The following is a 24,329-nucleotide window of genomic DNA, read 5'->3' as shown; positions in this document are numbered from 1 at the left end:
TTTGGAGTAGGTGAAGAGATGGTGGTCTGGTTCCCAGTCGGGAGAACGGAGGACCCCTTCAGAATCTGAAGGGTGGTTGTATAAGTGATGTGAAAAAGAAAACAGCTTTTACTTGACAGACCACAGAGAAGTCAATGTCTTCCATGTAGAGCCAAGCTCTAGTTAGAGCAAAAAGGTTGAGGGAAAATTCAGAGAAAAGACGGAAAGTAAAGGAGTATAAGGCCTTGGGAGGGGTAGGAATGTGTGTAAACAGGGTATAGTCAAAGGCAGATATGGGCCTTGGGGAGGAAGGATAAACTGGAAATCTTAGGCTTCTGGAGGCACCTGATGTACACAGGGATAAAGGACATCAGGTGACTTGTCCCAATTGACTACAGGGCCAATTGTGTTTGTGAGACTTGGAGTGATAGGGAAAGGAAGTCAGGATTCTTACCAAGACAGAGAGTTCTGGAGTCTCACCTTGACTCCTGCAGATGGAGGTGTCAAGTCCATGATTAGAGTGATCTTACCCAGAGACTACTTTTCTTGCTTGCTTTGTTTGTATTTATTCATATCAACCAATTTTATTTTATTTTTCCTCTTTCTTCAACTATAATACATGAGTTGTATTGTTAGTGATTAGCTTCATAACTTAGCTCATAGATTATGTGAGACCGAGAGGGGATTGTGACCTAACTAAGGAGAAATAAATGTCACCAAGATATGGAGGTAGTAAGTCCTGGATCTCCCATTGTGATAATAGGGCAAGTGCCTAGTTATATTATAGTAGGTGAGAACATGTTTTTATTGGCTGGGGTAAAGAGCTCATATGAGAAAGGCTAAAAGAAATTAAGTTGGAAAGGTAAGCAAAGTCCAGATAACTGAGAGCTTACTGTCATTTGACAAGTAGTTTGCTCTTTATCCTACCGTCCAGGAGGAAATTTGGAGCATTTTAAGCTGGGGGATGACATGATTAGGTTTTTATTTTTTAAATGGAAGATTAATCTAACTATCATTGATGAAGGATTTAAATAGAGAAGGCCAATGAAACTAATTGAAGCAATAATATGATAGTGCATGTGATAAATTTGAAAGACCCACCTAAGAGAATGGCAGTGAAGCGAAAGGCAGAAACAACTTCAAGACATATTGAGGGTGAAGGCATGACAGGGATTATTGATTGATTGAATTGGAAATTATGGAAAAGAGAGGAATCAAGGAAGTCCTCAGATATCAATCAGTAGACGGTTGTGCCATTCAACAAGTTAGGAGATACAGTGTAAGAAAAGCAAGATGGAGGATAAAAACAATTATTTCAGTTATATGTAGGTTGAGTTGATAGTACATGAAAGATATGTAGCTGGATACATCTTGTAGGCAGATAGAAATATGGATCTGAAGCTCAGCAAAATAGTCTGGGTGATGAAAGAAACTTGGGCATTATTAATTCATTGGTGCATTTGAAATAATTGGTGTAGCTGAAATGCCTAGAAAAAGAAAGTAGAATGCAAAGAGAAGAAGACCAAAAAAGAAACCTTGGTGAACACAATATTAAGAAGCTCTTGGGGGACAGGCCAAGTTGTGTAGTGGTTAAGTTCATGCACTCTGATCCGGCAGCCTGGGGTTCGTGGGTTTGGATTCCACGTGCAGACCTACACACAGCTCACCAAGCCATGCTGTGGCAATGTCTCACATACAAAATAGAGGAAGATGGGCATGGCTTTTAGCTCAAGGCCAATCTTTCTCAAGGAAAAAGAAGAAGATTGGCAGCAGATGTTAGCTCTGGGCCAATATTCCTTAAGAGAAAAAAAAAAAAAGAAGTTCTTGAGGGGTAAAGAAGCCAATTGAAGGAGACCAAGAAGGAATGGTAAGAAGAAAAAAAAAAAAAAAACAAGAGTCATTTTAGAGAAGAATTATTATTTGTAAGAGTCAAATGCTACCTGGCAATGATGCTAAACAAAGACTAAAATGTGTTCTTCAGATTTAGTAGTCTTACTCTCAGTAGTTTTACTTACCTGGTGAGGTGGACAGTAGAAGTCAGTTTGTAGTAGGTTAGAAGAGTCAATGGGAAGGTAAGAAGAATAAAGAGTATCCATAAATTTAGAATAATTTTGACTATAAAGGGAAAAAATGTGATGAGAAAAGAATCAACAGATTTTTTTTGATGATGAAATAGAGTTCAGTATATGTATGTACTCACAAAGAAAAGAGAGGAAGAAATGAAATATTCATAATGCAAGGGGAATAATTGGTGGATGAGACCTGGAGAAAGTTGGAAGAGATAAGGTCTGATATATGTAGAGAGATTAGCCATGAACAAGAGAAGTGATTCTCTTTATTTGAGATAAGAAGTGAAGGGTAAGTGTAGATACAGAAAAGACTCTAGGTAGCGGTAGAAAGTTGATAATGCTGACAAAGGAAGAATTGAGGGATAGGAGAGGAGGAAGTAAAACCAGTCTGAGAGTCTGGGAGTCATGGGAGAGGTCCAGATGAGGGCAGAACCAAAAGGAAGTGAGGTCAGCAAGTAACAGCTATAACAATATGTTTTTCATATGCATATCACAAATTTCCTCTTCACCTACATTCTGACATCTTTCATCAATGTAACCGAGACTGACCTGTCAGCATCTATTCTCATAAGACTTTGACTTCTTCGTCCCCAATAACTTTGATATCCTCTCAATCTGAGCGAGTCTAAGGTGTATCTCATTTGCCTTTGTGACCCCAGACTAGCTCACTGTGTGACATGAGTGAGCCCTCAATATAAATGCATAAATGAATAAGACAATCAGTGAAAGAAGGGAATTAAAAAAAACAGGATGGAATAGTCAGAGGTGTCATAAAACAGTGTGAAATTTTATGAACGAAGTCTCTCACTCTATTTTTAGAGAATTTTAAAGTATCTTTTTACTCAGCTTTATGCTTACACCAACTACTTGCTAATACCTTTTTAAAATTAAATATATTTTTGGTTAAGGCTTCACTAGTTAGTCAGAGGTATAAGATATTTATTTATTTATATATAATGGTATATATAGTTGCTATAGTATAGTTTCTATAAATGAGTTTTTTACTTTTTCAAGAAACAAACCTGAATTGAGTTCACATTTTATAATTTACATCAATTGAAAATATCAAAAAGTTTGTTAATGAATAAATAAGAAATAATATTACTCTATGTTTATTTATTAATAACGCTTGGCATAATTTTCAACTGTGCAAATTCAAATAATAATATTAAATTATATTCTAAATTATTCTAACTTAATAATTGAAAATACTTAGGTAAAATATTAGGAAGATAATAAAAACCTATGAAAAGCAGTTAACTCAAGAGAAAGCCTTTTTGGGCCAGCCCCGTGGTATAGTGGTTAGGTGCACGCGCTCTTCTGCTGGGGGCCTGGGGTTCGGATCCTGGGCACGCACCGACGCACTGCTTGTCAGGCCATGCTGTGGTGGCATCCCACACAAAGTGGAGGAAATCGGCTGGATGTTAGCTCAGGGCCAGTCTTCCTCAGCAAAAAGAGGAGGATTGGCATGGATGTTAGCTCAGGGCTGATCTTCCTCACCAAAAAAAAAAAAAAAAAAGAGAGAAAACCTTTCAATATATTTAAAACTATCACTTCCAGTGTTTTAAGCAGAAGTTAAGCTTTTGGTCTGTTTTATGAACATATAAATTTATGAATACATATATATATAGCATATCATTAGATATTTCAAAAGTCTCTGAGTCAATCTGAATAATTGCATAAATGCATGATTGTGTACATAAGTGGAAAACTTCGACAAATGGCAGTGGATGTCACACAAAGATGTTTGGAGTAGTAAAAAAATGATACAATGAATAAATTCTCATAGAATGTTTAAAAACAACTGCCTGGGAAAGCCTTGCTTCTCTGGCATTGTGCCTTCTGTAAAAAGCCTATTAAGTCATCTGCATTCATTTCCCAGGTTAACCAGGAAACCAGGATTGCCCGAGGGAGGGCTTGCATCATATACACCAGGAAGTTTGAACTGTAGCCAGATGTACAATTAAGATGTTTCAGTATAGTTATTATTCTTGGTTCAGGCAAATTCCACTGGCACAAGTATTCAGTAGGAGGAATACACCAAATACTTCAAGTTTTAACTCATAGAGTTAATATTGTCATAGTTCATGTTTTAGCTCATAAATTCTTAGTGTTGTGATTTTAGAAGGCAGGGACGAAGATAAAGGAAAGTTATTGTTCGGGCTTTACAACTATTATCTTCATTAAATTTGAGTACTAAAGGAAATAATTGTATCTATGTGTTTACTACAATTGTTCATATTTAACTAGATCTAATTTCCATCAGATTTGGAGTATAAATAAAGATATGCTTACATTGTTGCTTCAGTAGTTCAATTAGCATATTCTTACTGAGAAAATCTCCATTCTGAGAAACTACATGAGAAATAGTAAAATCACGGTAAAGTTTAAAAAAAATTTCAGAATACACTGTGGTGATATAGAATATCTGTAACGTAACACTCATCTGCTTGAGTTTAGATGTCCTTCACAGAGAGTGGATCCACTGAGGAGGCACCTGCTCAAGTCCCACGGAAGAATCTCTGCAGCCTCTTCATGGATTTCTGTGGCAGAGGATGCGATTGGCATTTTCTGCCAATGGAGGTGCTATTAAGATTTTGGGCACTGCTTCTTAACTACCAAACCTTTCAGTCAGATTAATTCTGTCATGCTTGTTAAAAGCTACTCAGGTAACTAAAAGAGAATGACTCTGGGAACCTTATGATAAAAAGAATTACATTCCCCTAAATTGAAACTTTGAAATGCAGTCTATAGCAGAAATGATTGAGGTCAATAATTTATGGAGAGGAAGTAAATATGCATTTTTTTTCAATTGTAGGTAACTCCAATGCACTTGTCTGTTAACTTTTATAACTAAATAAAGTTAGATAATAACCAGAAAAAAATCATGAAAGAGTAGAGAAAAGGATAAAAGATCACTGTGCTCTGAAACAGGGATTGATTTTGACTGCCGTATGTGTTTCATAACTTCTGATATTCTGTCCGTTGTGCTTCAACTATAGGAAGGATACATGAACCAAAGCCAATCACCATAATTTTCTCCCATGTCCCTGGGCATAGTTACTGGTTCAGGAGTGGGCATCTGATCCAAACCAGACCAATCCATTCGGATGTACCAATCCAGAAGTTCAGGTGATGTGGGTCTTCCCTCTCGAACTACAGGCTAGTGAGATGAGAAGTTGGGACCATGTTGAGAAGACTTGTCTGCAGTTGGGGAAATAGATACAAGCAGAGATGTGCCAAAATGAGAATAGCATGAAGAGAATCCTGCAGCCTGGAGGTCCAGCCCAACCAGTCCTCGAGTCCCTGGTTGACTGCAGATCTTTCTTGAGTTCTATCAGCTCCCCCAGAAACTGTGTTGGCTGCAGAAGCCAATGAATTAGAGCTAGGACACAAAAAGTAGATGTGGGAGAGTACTTAACACACCTTCATATATTTGAGTAACATCATCAATGAAGTGATACGAGGATGTTATGTAAAACAAAAGTTCTTCTGATGTGTGCATTGCTAGTTCACTTAATCAATTACATTAAAATGTTGATTGTTGATTCAATACAATTACAGAACCTAGGGCCAGTTGTGCATCCCTTTGATCACTGACGTGTTGTTTCAGGCCCTCATGGAAGATGTCCAGTAAGAAGTGAGTGAATGTCTATTTACCCACCTTTATTGGTGCAGAATTCACTATCTCACAAGGAAGGATATTTTAGTGTTTTTAGTTATGTCAAAATTTCTTACTCATGTTGAGCTGAAAATATTGCTTTGTAGCTTGATGGTAACTCTATTCCTGGGGTCACATAGAACTGTTTGAGTTCTATTACAGAGTCTATTTCTTCAGGCACACAACAAATTTTGAAATATTTGGAAGCTGCTTTCATATTTCCTAAATGAATTTCCTAATGAAACAAAGAGATATTTCATTATCTCTTCTCCAAGACAAACATTCTTAGCAGTTCTAAACATTTCTCAAATGCACAGACCCTAGAAACAGACTTCGGACATTATATCTGGGTAAAATCCACCATAAACAATTGAATTATTCATTTCCAATTCCTAGCTCCAGAGATGCAAAATAACTTAAATGCTCGAGTATATTAAAACTTGAGTAAATTAAACAAAAATAATAGTTATATTTTCTGATTACAAAATTAATATAGACTCACTGGAGAAAGCTTGGAAAATTGAGAAAAGCATCCAGAAAAGACTTGCAATTGAAAGTGTTAGTTAAATAAATGTGATTTAACTACCTTAAAGTTACAAAAGGGAAACCTCAAGGGTTCTAGCTCAGACAGCTCTCTGTTTCAGAGAGTTATACTTCACTTCACTCTGCGGCCATCTCCAAACTCTATCACAGCTACAGACAAATGACCAAAACATCTACTGCAGGTAGGCCATCTATTTTTCTTCCTTCTTTTTCTTTTCATCATCCAATTTCTTTGTGTCTTGCTTTTTGGCCTTTATAAATATCTTATTATGTATAAGATGCTGGATTTTTTAAGGACACTGGGTTTCAATTATGCAATGTACCAAATAAGTCAGATTTGACACTTGTATTAATTATCTTTAACAAATTACCCCAAAATTTAGCAGCTTAAAGAAACCAATATATATTATCTCACAGTTCCTGCAGGTCAGAAATCTGGGAGCAGCTTAGCTGGGTGGTTCTGGCTCAGCATCTCTCATGAGGTTGAAAGCCACATCAGCTAGGACTACAGTCTGATCTGGAGCCTCAACTATAGCTAGAGAAACTGTTTACAAGCTCACTCACATGGTCAAAGGCAGATCTCAGTTCCTTGATGGCTGTTGGCTATCATCAAGGAAGAAGAGGTTTCACTCATTGCTATCTAGGCTTCTGTACATTTGCTCACAAAATGGCAGCTTGTTTCTCCCAAAGTGGTCAAGATGGAAGGTATAAGCTTCTATAACCTAATCTCTGAGGTCACATGCCATCAATTCTGTCATTATTGGTCATGTAACCAACTCTGAGACCATGTGGTTGAGGACTACACAAGTATGTGAATAATAGGAGATGGGAATGATTGGGGACCATCTTGGAAGCAGGTGACCCCCAAACTGAATAAAACAGTGACATTTTTAACTGTCAGGAGACCAGAAATCCATTTAAATTTATCACCCTGATATGAAAGTTTGTTATTAAAAAGCATGTATCGGACCAGCCCTGACGGCCCAGTGGTTAAAGTTTGGCCCTCCACTTCAGCAGCCCAGGTTTGATTCCTGGGCATGGAACTACACCACCCATCTGTCAGTGGCCATGCTGGGCAGTGGCTCACATTAAAAAAAAAAAAAGAAAAAAGAGGAAGATTGGCAATAGATGTTAGCTCAAGGAGAATCTTCCTCAGCAAAAATAAATAAATACATAAATAAATAAATAAATAAAAAGCCTGTATTTTTTCTGTGATTTGGACAATAAAAGTATACCCCTCCCCATAAAACTGTGTTCTAATAAACATATTTTGAAAACTGACAAATAACTTACAGTTAAAAATAAAATACATGAAAATAACATTTTTCATCAAAAGAGACAAATGTTTCTACCTGTTAACCATTTTTCTAATATTTTTATAGTGCTAATGCCCTGAGAAAAACAAAATCATTTTATTTCTGGAATTTGAAAATATTTAAAAGTCAGCAAGGAAAAGGCTGAATTTTCAAAAGTGAATTCTTTTCTGAACTTGGATTTTATTGCACTTAGTCTATATTAAAAATTAATTTATTTTGTCGATCACCTTAGATATGGGGACTAACATTTATTGGGTCCCTGTGTTGTTCCAGGCACATAGTCTGCTTGGCACCTTACAATGGGGTCATCATCTCCTTTAATCTTCACCTTATGTAATAGAAGCAAGGCCAGTGACCATAAGGATACAGCCAGCTCCCTGTGCCACATCATTCGAACGACAGAGAGGACACAGGTTTACTGATGCTAACACTCAGGCAAGACTTGTCTCCACTCCCAATTCATTATGATTGACAGTATATAGCCTTAGACTTGATCAGACTTAGGTATCAAAAAATGAATCTTGTTATTCATCTTTCTCTTTAAAATAATTTTGTATCTTTACGGTACTAGGTGTGTTTTCTTACCGGTTGCTTTTATATTCAATAAAATATTATTTAATTATCTATAAGATGATGCTTTTTAGTGGTACTAAAGTGAGTGGTATACAACTTATATCTCCTAGCTCTCCACAGTCTGGTAGGAGAGAAAGAAGCAAATAGCAGCATGTGGTTAGTACTATTAAGCCAGCCAATGAATTTGCCAAGCACCATGCTGGGTTTTAGAGCCAGAGGAGTGAAAAAGGTAGACAAAATCCTTATTTTCAATGAGCTTGCATTCCCGAGAATCAGTAGAGACCCTTAAACAAATAACTGAGATCCATCCATATTATGGACAGTGTTAAGAAGGATAGAAACAGGGGGTTAGGATAGAGATTACTCAGAGGAGGCCACTGTGGAAGCAGCAATCCTGGAAGTCATTTCTGATCAAGTGACAGCCAAGGCGAGACCTAAAGGATGAGTACGAGTCTGCCTTGAGATGAGCCAGGGGAAGGGCATTCCAGGCTGAGAGAACCACCCAGATAAAGATGAGAAAGGTTTTGTGTTCAAGAACCAGGGAGAAACTGAAGCTTTGTGTAATGAAATAAGAGAAGAACTAGGGGAGACGAGATTGGAGAAGTAGGCAGGGAGTAGATCAGTGGGAAGGCACAGATCAGAAGGCTGACACAAGGAAATTTTTATTTAAAAAAATGAAAAAAAATACCCATCTGCCTATACTATGAATAGAAGGAGCCAAAGTGACAGCTGTGAGGTCAGAACTGTAATAAAGTCATTTATATTATTCAGGAACATAATAGAGGAGATTCATCTGGGAAAGTCTAGGAAGGATCTGAGAGAGGAAATATTTGTGTTGAATACTGAGGGATGAACTAGACCTTGCTGGGGGCGACAGCGGGAAGAGTATGCACAAAAGGCTGGAGGCATGAGGCATTGAGGATAATTTCAAGAATTGCAAGTAAGTCAGCATGGCTTCAAGTTTGGGGTGTGTTTCAGAACAGCATGAGATGACATTTGAAAGGTGGGTAATGGTGAACCCAGGAAGAGCCCTGGATGCCAAACCCTGGAACTCAAGATTTATTCTGTGAAGAATGGAAAACCAGTGAATAGCGCAAAGTAGGGATATAATCAGATTTCAGTCTTGGAAAAGAGTTGGAATTAAAATGAGGATGATGAATTGCCAAGGATCAAGACTACAGAAAAAGAAAGGTAAAAATAATTATCAGTAAGCCATGTTATTCATCCACCTAGAAAGAAGATGAAGATTTGGCTTTAAAGGAGAATAGGAAATGGGCTCCAGAGTTATTCAGGAGGAAGCATTGACAGGACAGGACCTCCATTATAATGTGAACTCCATAAGGACAGAGATTTTGACTATTTCATTTACTGCTGTGTCTTCAGGGTCTAGAACAGTACCTGGAACCCAAAAGAAGTTTAATAAAATATTTGTTGAATGAATGTCTGGATGGATGAATTAGTGACCAATTATGGAGACCTTATTTTTGTTTATTAAATAAATATGTATTAATCACTAACTCTATGCCAAGTACTGTTCCAGGCACTGGAATACAGTGTTGAAGAGATATAAATCTATCTATCTATCTATCTATCTATCTATCTATCTATCTATCTATCTATCTATCTATCTATCATCTATCTATCATCTATCCATCTATCTATCATCTATCTCCCTCCTATCACCTATCCATCCATCCATCCATCCATCCATGCTTCTATCACCTTTCTACGTATCATTTTATTTACCTATATTGTGGCAAAAGTTGTTATTTAAACCCCAAACTGTTTCTCACCTAGAGAGACCAGAGATAGAGGATGGAAGAAATCTTTGGAAATGCAAGAAGGCTAAAACCGAGGAATAGAGTCTAAGTTTCTCTGTGTAGGAAAATTCACAATAAATGAGAAGAGATCCTGGGAATTGAAAAACCCTACAGATCACCTGAAAAGTGGGGTGGAATGAGTGTAGAAAATTGGAGACAGGAAAGAAAAGTGGCTGTGAGGGACTGAAAAGCTCCTACAATCAGGGATAGCTAATATCCATTATTTTTTTTTTTTTTTTTTGCATTTATGTTATCTAAACCCTCCCTAACAAACCTCTGATAAAATCTGCTACATATAGATTTCTTTGTGCACTATTTGAATGGAGGTGAAGAATTAAAGCAATTGTATTGTAATCCACATCTGAGGCTACCAGGAAACAGAGAGAACAGAACCAGCCACAAAGGTGAGATATGAGATCCAGAGTTACAGGTGTCTAATAAAAAGAAAATCTGCAAATGTGCAAACCTCATGGAGGTTTCCCTACGCATGCTTTTTCTCCCTCAAAAAAATATGCTGTGAATTTCTTTTTAATTATATTTAATTCTCACCAGACAAGTTAATTTCAAATAATATTTAAGTTACATATCTTAATTGTTGCTTTAGGAAAATGATTATATGTTGCTGTAATGTATGATACTGTGTGTATTGGTATATATGTGTGATGGGTGTCAGTGTCAAGCTTAAAGTGTTGATGTGATAAAGGAAGGAAATTTCTTTATCCAATAGGTTCCAGTGATTATTACTCAATAAAAACATAGACTCCAACTGGCTGCCAAAATGCAGGCACAGTCAAAACTCTGTGGTAGGCAAGGTTCCACCATACCAGCCAAGATTTAAGGATCTGATCCTGTTCAGGTGTAATCCAGGGGTAATTGCTACGGTTCCCTTCCCAAAGTCCTGCACGTTTAAACCACTCCTCTAAATTAGACTCCTGTGTAAGCTGTAATGATGCCAGCCGAAGTGATGCAATAGCAGTCTTTATGGGCAGACACCTGAAAACATCCATTTAAAGATGCTCTGCTAGCTGCCATTAGTGGTTTTTGAAGATATTTGGAAGTGTCATTTTGCACTTGAGGTGGCATTTAAAATGCAACAGCAAATCCACCAATAGCAAGAGGGAGCAATAACAAGGCTGGTTCAAAGGAAGTCCCTGAAATTCAAGGTGAATAGCTAATTAGTCTGGTACCTTTGGCAACACCTAGAGGACCTATTCCATTTACTCACAGGTAATTACAAACTGAGAGAGAACACAGGCTTGCCCACCCTATTGCCTTTGGCAAATTCTTAAACTCTAAGGTATGTGTGAAAGATGACACTGGGGTGTGTATAAGATACAAGATCCTGGGCTCTGTCACAGATAATCTGGTTGAGTATATCTGGGATGGAGTGCAGGAATGCGCATTTTTAACAAGAATCTCAGGTGTTTCTGATACAGTCATTATAGGGAAACATTGGCAGTCAGTGAGATTTCGGAAACTTAGAGAGTAGATTTATTCCATCTTTTCCAAAACCACTTTCTCATTAGCCCACCAATACTTGAAATTCCTTTAAGGGCAGACACATCCTATCAATCCACAATTAGAGATTAAGATCCATCTAGTAATTTTCAGATGTAGTGTGATCTAAATGTTTCATAATATCCTGTGTTAGGGGTTGTGGAGAAAGTCTGTTCTCTTAAGGTGAGAAGACTGTATTAGTTATCATATATATATGATATGATATATATATATCTACATATGAGAGAGAGAGATTATTATAAGGAATTAGCTCGTACAATTGTGGAGGTTGAGAAATTCCACAATCTGCCATCTGCAAGCTGGAGACCCAGGAAAACCTGTGGTGTAGTTCAGTCCAAGTCCGAAGGGCTGAGAACCAGGAATGCAGATGGTATAAATCTTAGTCTGAGAGCAGGAGACTATGTCTTCAGCTCAACCGGTCAAGCAGAAAAAAAAACAAGAGAGAGAAGCATTCTTCCTTTCTCTGCATTTTGTTGTAGTCAGGCTGTCAATGATTTGGATGATGCCCACCCACATTGAGGAGGGCCATCTGCTTTACTGAATCCACCAATTCATATGCTAATCTCATCTGGAAACACCCTCACAGTTACACTCAGAAGTAATATTTAGCCAAATATCTGGGCACACAGTCAAGCTGACACATAAAATTAACCATCACACTGCCTTTGTTAACAGCTGGCACTAAAATCTCTTGAACCATAATGTCTAGAATACAAGAATGTTAAGATGTAAGAACATTCATTTTAGTAGACTATATGAGATAACTATAGTGTGTATTTCATTACATAAGTCAAGTAAAGTTTCCTAATAAGTGTTCCTTATTGCTTCACACTTTGATCAAGCTATCAAAACACCTGCAAACATTTGTTATATCCAGAAATTTGATCTAAAATGAAAGTCACCACTTTTATCATTGATGGTTATCTTTTTACAATAAGATGTGTTTTAGAGACCGAACAGAACTATGCATTTCTTGAGAGCAGATGTTTATTGTTTGTCACAGTGGTTTTGTTTTTAAATGTCTCATAACATCCAACCCAGCTCTTTGAATAGAGTGTGCTCACTAAGTACTTGCTAATATCTTGATGGCTTTGACAGGTTTACTAATCAATAAGGCAGACAGGCATAAAGTGGATTAAAATGAGATAGAGAAGCCTTGCTAAGAATAATTGTGACAATATGACTCTGTTGTGCAAATTCCTTTGACGGATCACAAAGAACTCTACATCGTACTTTCCAATGTCTTCCATGGGTTGAACAGTTAACTTTTCCAAACATACGTCAGATTGCTCCCTATTGTGTCTGCCTGTGTGCTGATTCACGTTTCCCTGAACACACCTAGAGTGTCTCGGTGTTTATAGCTCACTTTGATGTCTTTTCAAACCTACTTTCACTTGTTTTTACCCCTGGGAATCCCATTCTTCCCCAAGATCTGTCTCAATCTCTGTCTCCTCCAGAGGCATTCACTGCTTACACACACTCTTAATCCATGTTACCCCTCTCCTCTGCACTTCTAAAGCATTTTGCTTTTCAGATGGCAGTTATCACAGATTGCATTGTATTTCTTTGTTTCTTTGTTTTATTTTGTTTCTATGTTTTGTTGGAGCGACTCCTCCTCTATGGTACAGGAAATTTTACAATCTTTTTTACCCAAAGAAGAAAAATTTATTTCATACATTATTGAAATAACAAAATGAATGATTTCAATTTTGATCTACATTATTTATGGATCGGAAAATTTTGTTCAAGTTGTCTAATGTTCTTGGTGATGGGTATGCTTATCCAGAAATGGCAACACCTACCTTGCATGATTGGTACAAAAATTATGTAAGATCATTTATCACTTGGATATCCTTAAAAATTTCAAAGGTATCCCTGGAGATGCAAAGAAATAGGAAAGGTAGAAAACAAAACGTATTATATTGCTGTATAGATAGTCATATTCAGGAAATGAATGAAGTAAAGTGAGACTTTCAAATATCACTTACGTGCCCACAATTCTATGAGGCATCAGTTTGCACTGGGCTCAGCTGGGATGGATCTTCTCTGTTCCAAATGGTTCACAGGGGCTCACTCACCCATCACTCACATGTCAGGGACCTCAGTTGGCATTGCTGGAATTACGGGGATGGCTCAGAAGGCTAGACTTCTCTCTCTACCTGGCCTCTCATCCTCCATCAGGGTGATCTGGACTAATAACATGGTAGGAGCATTCCAAGAGAGCAAGACTGAAAGCTGCAAGACTCATAAGGTCTAGACTCTAACTTGTATAATGTCACTTTCGTTGCACTCTGTTGGTGAGATCTGGGAAAGTAGGCTCCATCTCTTGATGGAAGGAACTGCAAAGGATTGATTGCTATTTGCAAGATACCAAAACAGAGATGGAAGAGAAGGCATGGCTTACAGAGGGCAACAGAGACTATGCTCTAGATCTGGAGAAAACATATGTATGATTAATGACATATGGAACAGGTTGAACCCAATTGTGTATTCTCCCAGTAGCAATTGATAGTTATAAAGAGAGAAAGCTGAGGGAAGGAAAGTAAAGATAAGGGATAGTTGGAAATAGTAAAGTTTAGGATCAGGAATTTAAAATGCCTGTGAACGCGAATGAAGGAAGTGACATGGTAATAGCCATGGTTGGAGGTGAGAATCCATGCTTCTATGTGCAGGAAATACAGAAGGGAGGGATTCATAAGATGAACAGAGGGACAAAATTTCTATCTCAATAAGTTGAGCAAGAATGGAGAAGATAAGGACAATAGCAGGAGGCATCTAAAGAGATCTTAGGTGATCATATAATTTATCACCCAAATTGGGATTTTTGAGAGAAAAAGAAGGTGCTATTTAATTTTTACTCCAGGACAACAGGAATTAAACTAGAATGTAACAGTCATCATTGTCTTAGGGGACAAAATGAATTGTGACACTTTTGAAGGTAAAGGAAAATTGCTGAAATTGAAGTTTAGGAAAAATAATGAACATCATTTTTGCTAAAGTTTAAGGCCAACAGGACATACAAGTGAATTACTTTATGGGCAGAGAAAGCAACTGAGCTCTAAAGAGCTTAAGACTTGGACTGCTGGGAGATAATAACAGTAATTATGTATTACATTTACATAATGTTTTATGATTAAAATGCTTTCACAGGCACTGCCCCGTTTTCTCCTCACAGTAGCCCTTCCAGGTAGAGAGGGTGGTTATTATACTCCCTATATGAGGAAAAGGGGAGGAAGGGACCATGTAGAAGAAAGCACACTTTTTCAAGATGCATTGATGGGGGCAGGGCGGTATGACCTCATTGTGTCCTTGGAAAGGTTTTGTAATCTCTTTTTTTTTACTGAAGTATAGTTTGCTTACAATATTATGTTAGTTTCAAGTGTACAGCGTAGTGATTCAACAGTTATATACTTTACAAAATGATAACCATGATAAGTCTAGTAACTATACACATTTATTACAATATTATTGACTACATTCCCTGTGTTGTATATAACATCTCTGTCACTTACTTATTTTATAACTGGAAGTTTGTATCTCTTAATCCTCTTCATCTATTTTGCCCAACCCCCTGCCATTGTCCCCATTGGTATCCACCAGTTTGTTCTCTGTATCTGTGAGTCCGTTTCTGTTTTGTTTTGTTTGTTCATTTGTTTTGTTTTTTAGAGTCCATATACAAGTGGAATCATACAGCGTTTGCCTTTCTCTGTCTGACTTATTTCACTTAGCGTAATACCCTCTAGGTCCATCCGTGTTGTCACAAATGACAAGGTTTCATTATTTTTATGGCTGAGTAATATTCCACTATTTATATATACCACAATTTCTTTTTTTCTTATTGAGGTAACATTGGTTTATAACATTATATAAATTTTCAGGTATACATCATTTTATTTTGATTTTTGTGTAGATTACCTTGTGTTCACCACCTTATACCACAATTTCTTTATCCATTCATCTATCGATGGACACTTAGATTGCTTCCATATCTTGGCTGTTATAAATAATGCTGCAATGAAGGTACAGTGCATATATCTTTCCAAATTAGTGTTTTTGTTTTCTTTGAGTAGATACTCAAAAGTGGAATTGCTGGATTGTATGGTAGTTCTATTTTAATTTTTTGAGGAACCTCCATGCTGATTTCCATTGCAAATGGATTGCATTTGTACATTGGCTGCACCAGTTTACATTCCCACAAACAGTGCACAAGGGTTCCCTTTTCTCCACATCCTTGCCAACACTTGTTATTTGTTGCCTTTTGGATGATAGCCATTCTGACAGTCATGTAACCTCTTTGAACATCAATTTTTTTTGCTGTAAAAAAATAATGACAATTAAATTTAAAATATATATATATGTCTTTAGTCTAGTTATAAGCATATAGTACATGTTAAAAAATGTTTATTCCCTCTCCACATTTTGTAAATGAGAAAACTTAGGTTCCGTTTTGATGGAAGAGCCAGGGCCAGGTTATGAACTCAGGTTTCCTAGTCCAACGCTCTTTCTGCTAAGCCTTTTGCCATTTACTGGCAGTTGAAATAACAGGGGTGAATGCATTCTCACTGGAGGTAAATGGATATGGGATCTAGGGAAGGATTACAAAAGCAGTGTGTCTTTAAAAATCCTAAACAAAAGAATTTTCAACAATAATTTAATTAAAAAAATGAATCAGGAAAGATTTGAAAAAGTGACAAGCTTATTGAAACAAATATTTGGCAATCTTAGTAAATCCAACTTTTTTAGAATAGTCAAAATATAGGACATTTCAAGAGGTGCAAAATACATTAGAAATAGAAGCTCAAGGCTCAGACAGGTCTGAGGTCAAGTTACAGTGATGGAATAGAAGAGAAGGAGAAGGAGATGAGGCCAGAGAAGGTGAGTGGAAGTTGAGAGGCAGGTCTTTCCTGAGGTAGGGAGATTTAAGTCTGGAGAATTACTGATGGAATGTGGTGAGGCCCTGAGTCAGACCAGAGTGAGGTGAGGAGGAGTTAGCCAGAGAGTTACCTCTGTTGGCCTTGCTTAATTCCTTCCATGATCCTTTTCAACCTGACAATTCTGTGATTCTAACCAAGTCATCAGCTCTGGGAGAAGACAGAAAAAGTCTTTATAAACAGCAGTGGTGTCTCCAATGCTTCTGAGAATTTTCATCACTGATTAAGTGCCAGAGCTCCAAGAATTATTTTCCTCATGGTAAAACTGAATATTCCTTTTTCTTCCCACTCTGGACCTATTGAAATTCTCCCTTCCCTTCCAATCACCATAGCCTCTCCTCCCCCAACTTGTTTCTGTTTGCAAGTTGTGCCTTCTCTTTATTAGCTGTCTTTCATTCTTTTACTTATTATAGCCTATCTTTTTTTTTTTTTCTCAGAATCTATTTGACAAATGCATTTCTGCCAAATCCACATCTAGAGTCATCCTCGTTATTCAGAGTGTGTGGGGGTTTTGTTCAACTGATGAAAGCATTCTTTGTCCCACAGGGAGCCCAGCCGTGATAAAGTGTCAGATACGTCTTTACTGTAGTAAAACTTTTAGTCATTTTGCTATAGTGATGTCCGTTTTATGATTTGCTTCTCGCTGAGTATTATTTTAGTCATTTCTACCAGCAAATTCTGAGCTTTACTAAATCGCCACTTGAATTTGGACTACACCTTTTGCCCATCTTAAAGATGTTTTCTTTGTGTTCTACTTTGTCTGTAATAATTCCTTAATGGGAAGTCCATTACATAAATATTTTCTTGGAAATGATCCTGGTAAGGATAAACACAAAACTCCTCTAGACCCACCTAGGAACTGAACTTTGATTACTCCTAGATAAGGTGCTTCATATCATGGTTTGCTTATTATTTTCTCCCTTCATTTACTTATTCTCTCAGCAAACATTTGCCATCTCTCATGTGCCAGGTGTTTTGACATGCAAATATTAAATATTTTTAAAAACTGAACTTAATTTTTGTTTCAAAGCCCCACGGGATATAGACTTAATCTTATTCAGTGAGGGTCCCTGATTTCCCCAGGGTTGTATCCAAGTTCTGTGGGCTCATGTAAAGCCAAGTCATTGATCAGATACTTAACAACCTTCAGTTGTTCAACTTGGATTCTGCTGAGATGCCTCCATTTCAGGATGATTTTCAGTTGTTGAATGTGTCGGATCCAACCAGGGAAAGCAAAATCATTCTAAATATTCAAATTAGTGGAATTTAATAGAGGGACTTTGCTACACAGGTTATGGGGAGAGTTGAGAAACCGAGAGGACCATGAAGCCTCTCAGACACTAACAACAGCAGAAAGCTGCTATTTCCCTGAAGATGGGGAAATTTTAAAAAAGTGGTATTGCTGGACCCAAGAGAAAAGGTACACTTGGCAGAAGTTGGACCTAAGGGGGGACCTTCTGGAATAGAAGAAGAGAAGACATAGTCACCACTGGAGGCATCTACCCCGGCAAAGAGAGAAGGGGAGAAGCACTCCTGCCCTCCAATCTCTCATATGTGCCTCCTATTAACCAAATCTCGCTGGAGCAGCTGAACACGCAAGCTTGGGAAGACAGCCTCTATCTAGCATATCTGACTCCCAGATGCAAATCATTTTTTACTATACTGCTCCTCCGTAAGAGAAATTGTTTTCAGTTATAAGCTCCAAGTTAGCACATTTTTATTATTTACCCTTTAATAAGCACTGTATTCTTTATAGACATTACTCTGAAGAAATTCCGGTAAGTCCGTAACAGGTTAGAATCATTCGAGTTAGCTAGTGTAGAGTTTGTGCCTCCAGTTCCTATAGTACAGACCCTGTCAAGACATAGAAACAGAATATGAGGTATTTTCATTCTGCCATTTTACAGTGGCTAGGAGTTTTTCTTTGTGTGAAGAAAATTAAAACAATAAAACAGAGTAGCTGGAGAGTGATGATTTGAAAATCATGCCTTGCTGACTCTGAATCTGAGGAAAAATCCTCTCATTTGCTTTTGAAATAAATGCCTGTAGTCAGGTGTCAGGGCTCATTGTCGCATGTCTAGCTATCTATCCATCATTTATCTATTAGATATGTCTATCCTCTATCTATCTATCATCCCTCTGTCTGTCATCTATTATCTATTTAGCTATCTATTTATCTATCATCTATTTATCATCATCATCACTATTATTAATATTATCTATCTGTCTAGTTTGCTAGGGCTGCTATAACAAAGTGTCACAGACTGGGTGGCTAAAACAACACAAATTTATTTTCTGACAGTTCTGGAGGCAAGATGTCTAAGATCAAGGTGTTGGCAGAGTTGGTTCTTTCTGGAGGCTGTGAGGGAAGGCTCTGGTCCAGGCCTCTCTCCCTGGGTCGTAAATGGCTGTTTTCTCTCTGTGTCTTCACATTGTCTTCCCTTTGCTTCTGACTGTGTCCACATTTCCTCTTCTTTAAATACCAGTCATATTGGATTAGGGTCCACTCTAATGACTTCATTTTAACTTTACCTCTTTAAAGACGTCCTCTCCTAATACGGTCACATTCTGAAATACTGGGGGTTAGGACTTCAACATATGAATTTTGGCAGAGGAAACAATTTAGCCCATAAGTCTATCATCTATTTAATCTATCTATATAACTATCTAATCTATATAAACAGCAACTACAGTGATTATTCAGGACTTAGACATAAAATTTTTTTTGAGCAGTACTTTATCTCTGACATTGTTTCGAAAGGCCAGCATGTGAAGATAATAAAGAACAGAACCAATATTTAACTAGTTTTATTGTTAGTTCTAATTCTCTACGATAGAGTTACCTCTTATTGCTTGTACCTGGTGAGGATCACTCCCACTACCTGCTCTTGGCACAGCCCACGGGAATCAACCTCCTTAGGACATAGATTAGAGCAGAGGAAAGAAAAGGAATGGATCTGAGGACAAACAGCACATGGATGGGCTGTGTTGTTTTTGTTGGTCCAGGTGTGTTATTGCTGTGTTCTCACCTAGTTCCAATGATTAGGACTTTTTGAATGCTCTGTGTCACTCTTGGATGAATAGGAAATATTATTCTGTACCCATAGTGTTCTAGCTGTGGGAAACTTGGCAAGATTATCTCTTGGCCTGTCAGACTAAAGACATCACAGAGATATTTTTTCATCTCCCAGCACTGTGAGGGCACAAGAAATGCTGTCAACATCCTTGGCTCCACCTGGGTCAGGACACAGATTGTTTCTACCCTTAAATTCTCAAACCCACCTGAGAATTTATCATTTCTCTGTGTCCCATTCCCCAGGAAATGAACTAAAGAGAGGTCACAGGGTCCTTCTCCAGGGCACATTGATATCTAGACCATCTTAACTCTGGTCTTTTTTATTTTATCTTCATACAAAGAAATCATGTTATAACCTTAAGAATAAGGAAAACCTGGTTCTAATTGAGCCATTTTATTCTTTGACCACAATCTTCTCAGAATTTAGGCTTTTTGATCTAAAAAATAAGAACTGTCTTTAGATTTCTGAGTTCTATTATTTCATCTCTTCTTCACGGGAGGAGGAACTCCCTATTAGCTAAAATCTCACACTACTACACTATATTGTTTCTTGATCATTCCTCAAATATTTACTAAGTTTCTACTTAGTACTACTGTTGACTTCTTGATTCCTCCGTGTTAGCTATGTGACGTTGGCCAAGTAATTTAACCTTGTAAGTTTCAGTTATCTTAGTTGAAATGTGTTGATAATGATATCTACACTGTCTACATTATATGGTGTTTGTGAAGAGCAAGTGAGCCCAATAAAATGTTTTTAAGTATATCAAGATTTTTTTTGCAAATGGAAAGAATTATTAGCGTGCGTTTAATTAAATTTGTAAAGTACAAAGGGTTAGTCGTTTAAAACATTTTCAACCATGTGTAGCTGGATAATACTATATTTTCCCTCTTCCCCTGGTCCTCATTCAGGAAGGTAGCCAATAGCACATTTCACTGGCTAGTGGAGTATATAGCAAAACTGAAGGCAAATAAACCTAGAAGAATTTGTCTTTATTTATGTATTTTTGCTTCTGAAAACCTAAGCCTTTATGAAATTGTGTAAAATTTTTGACAATGGAGGAGAGGGAGGTTTGTGGATGTGACATTAAAAAATAATCTTATGGGAGAAGGAACAATTTCCTTCACCACTGCTTGTAGACAGCTCGTAACCAATTTAGCAGGTCAGGTTTTGCCATGACTCTGGGAAATGGTGGCATAGATCATATTAACACTGGCTACATCAGTAGTTTTCAAAGTTCTCCTAGCAATTCTAATATGCATCCAAGGTTGAAATCCACTGATCAAAGCAGCCCAGAACAAGAGAGTCTCAAAAACGATTGCCACACGTGACAGAGAATTGACAGAGCTGAGAAGCCTAAAGGGATTGACCATGTGGGCAGGTACAATCAATAGACATCTTCTCAGTAACCTGTATGGACTAATGATCATGGACTGATCCCCTGAACACACCACCCCAAACACTGCTTATCCCTGCATAAGAACCCAAGAACTGTGTAATATGTGGTAAAATACCCCAGAAGTTGATTTTAAGTTAAATTTTAGAAAATAAAGATGTATTTCTTGCATATTTGGGGTTGTGGTATGAGATTTATATACATAATTCATCTTGAAATTCATTGAAAATCATTAAAATTTCTTTTTGGTGTAATAAGGAAAATATTGCAGCAGAGTAGGGAAGGTAGAAATATTTTTTTTCCGAAAGTACACCTTGATTAATGAAAGAGCAAGCAAAAGAATTCTTAGGTCCCAAAATTTTGCCCCATATTCAGTAGCTAATGTTATCTCCAGTAATTTTATGATGCCACCCAGTGTTACATATTTTTCTTCTTTAATCCACTGGCTAGCAGTACAGCATGCTCGTTTAGATTCTGGAACCCATCCTGCAAGGCTAATTACTTCTTCCAGTGAGCCGAAGGATAAGACAAATGATTCCTTGACAACTTGAAGCATATATCTTGCTTGTCTTGATGTCTTACTTATTTGCCTGTATAAGATAAATGACTCCTTTTCAAAACACCCAATATTTAGGCCTTTCTGAATTAAGTCTGAAAAAGAAAATCTTAGGAAAAATCTATCTAAATCATTGTTTTTCTTGCTATTATTTGAAGATATTTTCATTTATATGTCCTTTATCACCAGTGTACTGCTAACGTTTTATATTACCAAAGGTTTGACTTACTGAAGCCTTGCTGGTGGTTTGTAGAATGGAATGAGGGTTTGACATTAACATCTAGTCTTGAATTATCTCTGATTTAACGTTTCAGAGTTACCAGATGATCTCTTGAGGACAGAAATTCATTCTTAAATTGACCCAGCAGTTAAATATACCAATATGGTTGAAAATATGTAACAATTTTATTATTTTATTAGAATAAGTATGGACATGCAATAAATATTTGGTGAACTAATTTAAGGTATTCATTGCAATTATATACTGTAAATTAAATACATTTTTGCTACATAATAAACACAATACTTGAAGAGTTAAAAAATGAATATATAAATATTGATTGGTTCACAAGATATTGGAGATATTCAGAAGCAACCCATAGGAGTAGTCCTGCTCTACAAACACTCTCCACCTATCCCCACCCCACCCCTCACACACTTTTAACTTGATATTGCCAAGTACACATGGGAAGTGAAAAACTGAGAAAATAATGGATATAATTCAAACCAAAAAAAATGCCATAGCCATACCTATTTATTTGAGAGTAAAATAAGAGGTACTTATTTTAGCCTGACTAATTGCCTGAATCATTACCTTGATTCTTCATTTTACTTTGCATGTGTAGACCTGTACAATGACTAAAGAATAAAACAAGGAACAGAAACCATTCCCTTCAACACCCAAACCTCAATTCCCTAATTGGGACCATATTTCCTCTTGTATGAGAAGTGAGTTCTATTGATGTGGCTTATCAAGATAGATACTTCTGTTTGCTGTTAAATGCAAATCATGGGTTGTGAAAGCATATTACTTTTCACTTATATACTATTTTCCTTTGAGTATATTATTCTAAGCAAATTTAACTGTATAAATTAGGAGCTTTAAAATCCATCTTCTTAAACACCCTAAGAGAAATCAGAGCTCCCTTTTCCCTAATTGTTTAATTTCTAATACATTTAAGTTTCTTAAAGGAATAACATATCTTTTCATTGGATCGTCATTTCCACATTTGATAAACTCAATTAAAAATCCTTATTTGATGTCTGTTATTTTTCGGGTTTTTTTTTTTTTAAAGAAAAAAATCATCACTTTAGTTGTTACTATGTTAGTATAATAAATAATTTGGGGGAAATAATTTAGGTTACATTTTAGAATATATTTTATTGCCATGGATTATCAATTGCAATATAATTTGGATTTCTTAGCAGATAGTATATGATTGTCAAAAAGGGTAGTTTATCATTATACCAAGGATTGTGGGTATACTTGATTTTAGACTACACAAGTTGGAATGGGGATTATTTGAGTCCAATAATATAGTAAATGCATTTAATAGACATGAGATCAGAATGTCCAAATTAAGTCATTTCTATTCCTACCACAGGCGTCAAACTACAATCTATATGCCCTTTATACTTTTCATCTCAATTTAAATGCAGTTATAAAACAAGTTCTCCTGCCTGATGTACTTACAGTTGCTGTTAGGACTATAAAACACATCGATCATAATCCATAGTTTGAGCCAAAAGCAAGTATTAGACATAACTGGTGGAGGTCCTACTAAGCAGTGTCATGTTCCTTCGCTTATCTGTGTGTGGCAAAAAATGTCCATGGGCCGGATATCTCTGCCTTTCCTTCTTTCTGTTGCAACAGCAGAACGCACAGAGCAGACCTCCTGCAATAAAGAGGACAGCGGTGCTTGCCCAACCAAGGAAAAGTGCTGCTCCCAGCTCTCGTTTCTGACCTATGGGGACGACAGGGCTGTAGAAATTCCTGATGATGATATTGGCTGTCCAGCACACTGGAATCAGAACGAAGATGCCTGTCAGGATGAAGAGGACTCCAGAAGTTCCCAGAAGGTATGCTTTGGCCCTCTGATTAGAGCCCATGCACTGGATTTGCTTCATGCCACAGATGCCAATAAGCAAAGCAATTAAGGAGAGAGCGACAGCCACACACATGAAGGCCCGGGCTGCTTCGAGGGCAGGTGGGAGAGCCAGTAAAGAACTATAGAACTTGCACTGCAACCTGACCTTGGCTTGTTGGACACAGTTCATCCAGAGCCCTTCCCAGAGCTTTTCGAAGACAATAATGTTGCTGCCAATAAAAGCTGATACTCTCCACTGAGGCAGAAGGGTGGTGGTGAGAGTCCCGACCATGCCGAGGAACCCAAGAACCAGTCCAGCAATTTGCAGGGGATAAAATGCCATCGCCTTTACTTTGAAGACTGATCCGGTCTGAAATGGAAACTGCTCAAGATCCAGAATGTGGAGGCCTCTTTGAGATTACAGCAGTCTCTACTGATGTTCTCCACTGTTACTGCCTATAACATTTTCATCCACATCAGCAACAGTGACTGAACTTGGCTTAACTAGAAGTACCTGTTGTAAATGCATGCTGCCTTTGTGCGCACACATTCATTTCTGTGTGGATTATTTACTAGCCATATATAATTATTTCCCAGCCAATTAGAAGGTATCCAGAGGTGTGTCAAGAAATACGGCATTCGACTTGAGTATTTATCATATTATTATTGTCTTAGCAATGCTATGATTAAGTGTCAAAGCTTCCACTGTGGATTGCTAATTACAGAGCTGAAAACTTCCTGTCTAAAAGTCACTCTGATATAAAAAAATAAGTATATGTGTTAAGCCACAACTGAAGACAATGCCA

General features: G+C 37.3%; 1 protein-coding gene across 1 annotated transcript; it reads right to left on the bottom strand.

The window, feature by feature from the left end:
- Positions 1-23,191: 23,191 nt before the first annotated feature.
- On the bottom strand, positions 23,192-23,866 carry CLDN17 (claudin 17). Its single transcript, XM_014786801.2, has one exon. The coding sequence runs from the start codon at positions 23,864-23,866 to the stop codon at positions 23,192-23,194; it is 675 nt and encodes a 224-aa protein (XP_014642287.1).
- Between the last annotated feature and the right edge of the window lie 463 nt (positions 23,867-24,329).

This window comes from Ceratotherium simum, chromosome 27, assembly GCF_057802395.1.
Source record: "Ceratotherium simum simum isolate JZ-2026a chromosome 27, ASM5780239v1, whole genome shotgun sequence".
NCBI lineage: Eukaryota > Metazoa > Chordata > Mammalia > Perissodactyla > Rhinocerotidae > Ceratotherium > Ceratotherium simum.
This window is presented reverse-complemented; position numbering and strand designations above follow the sequence as displayed.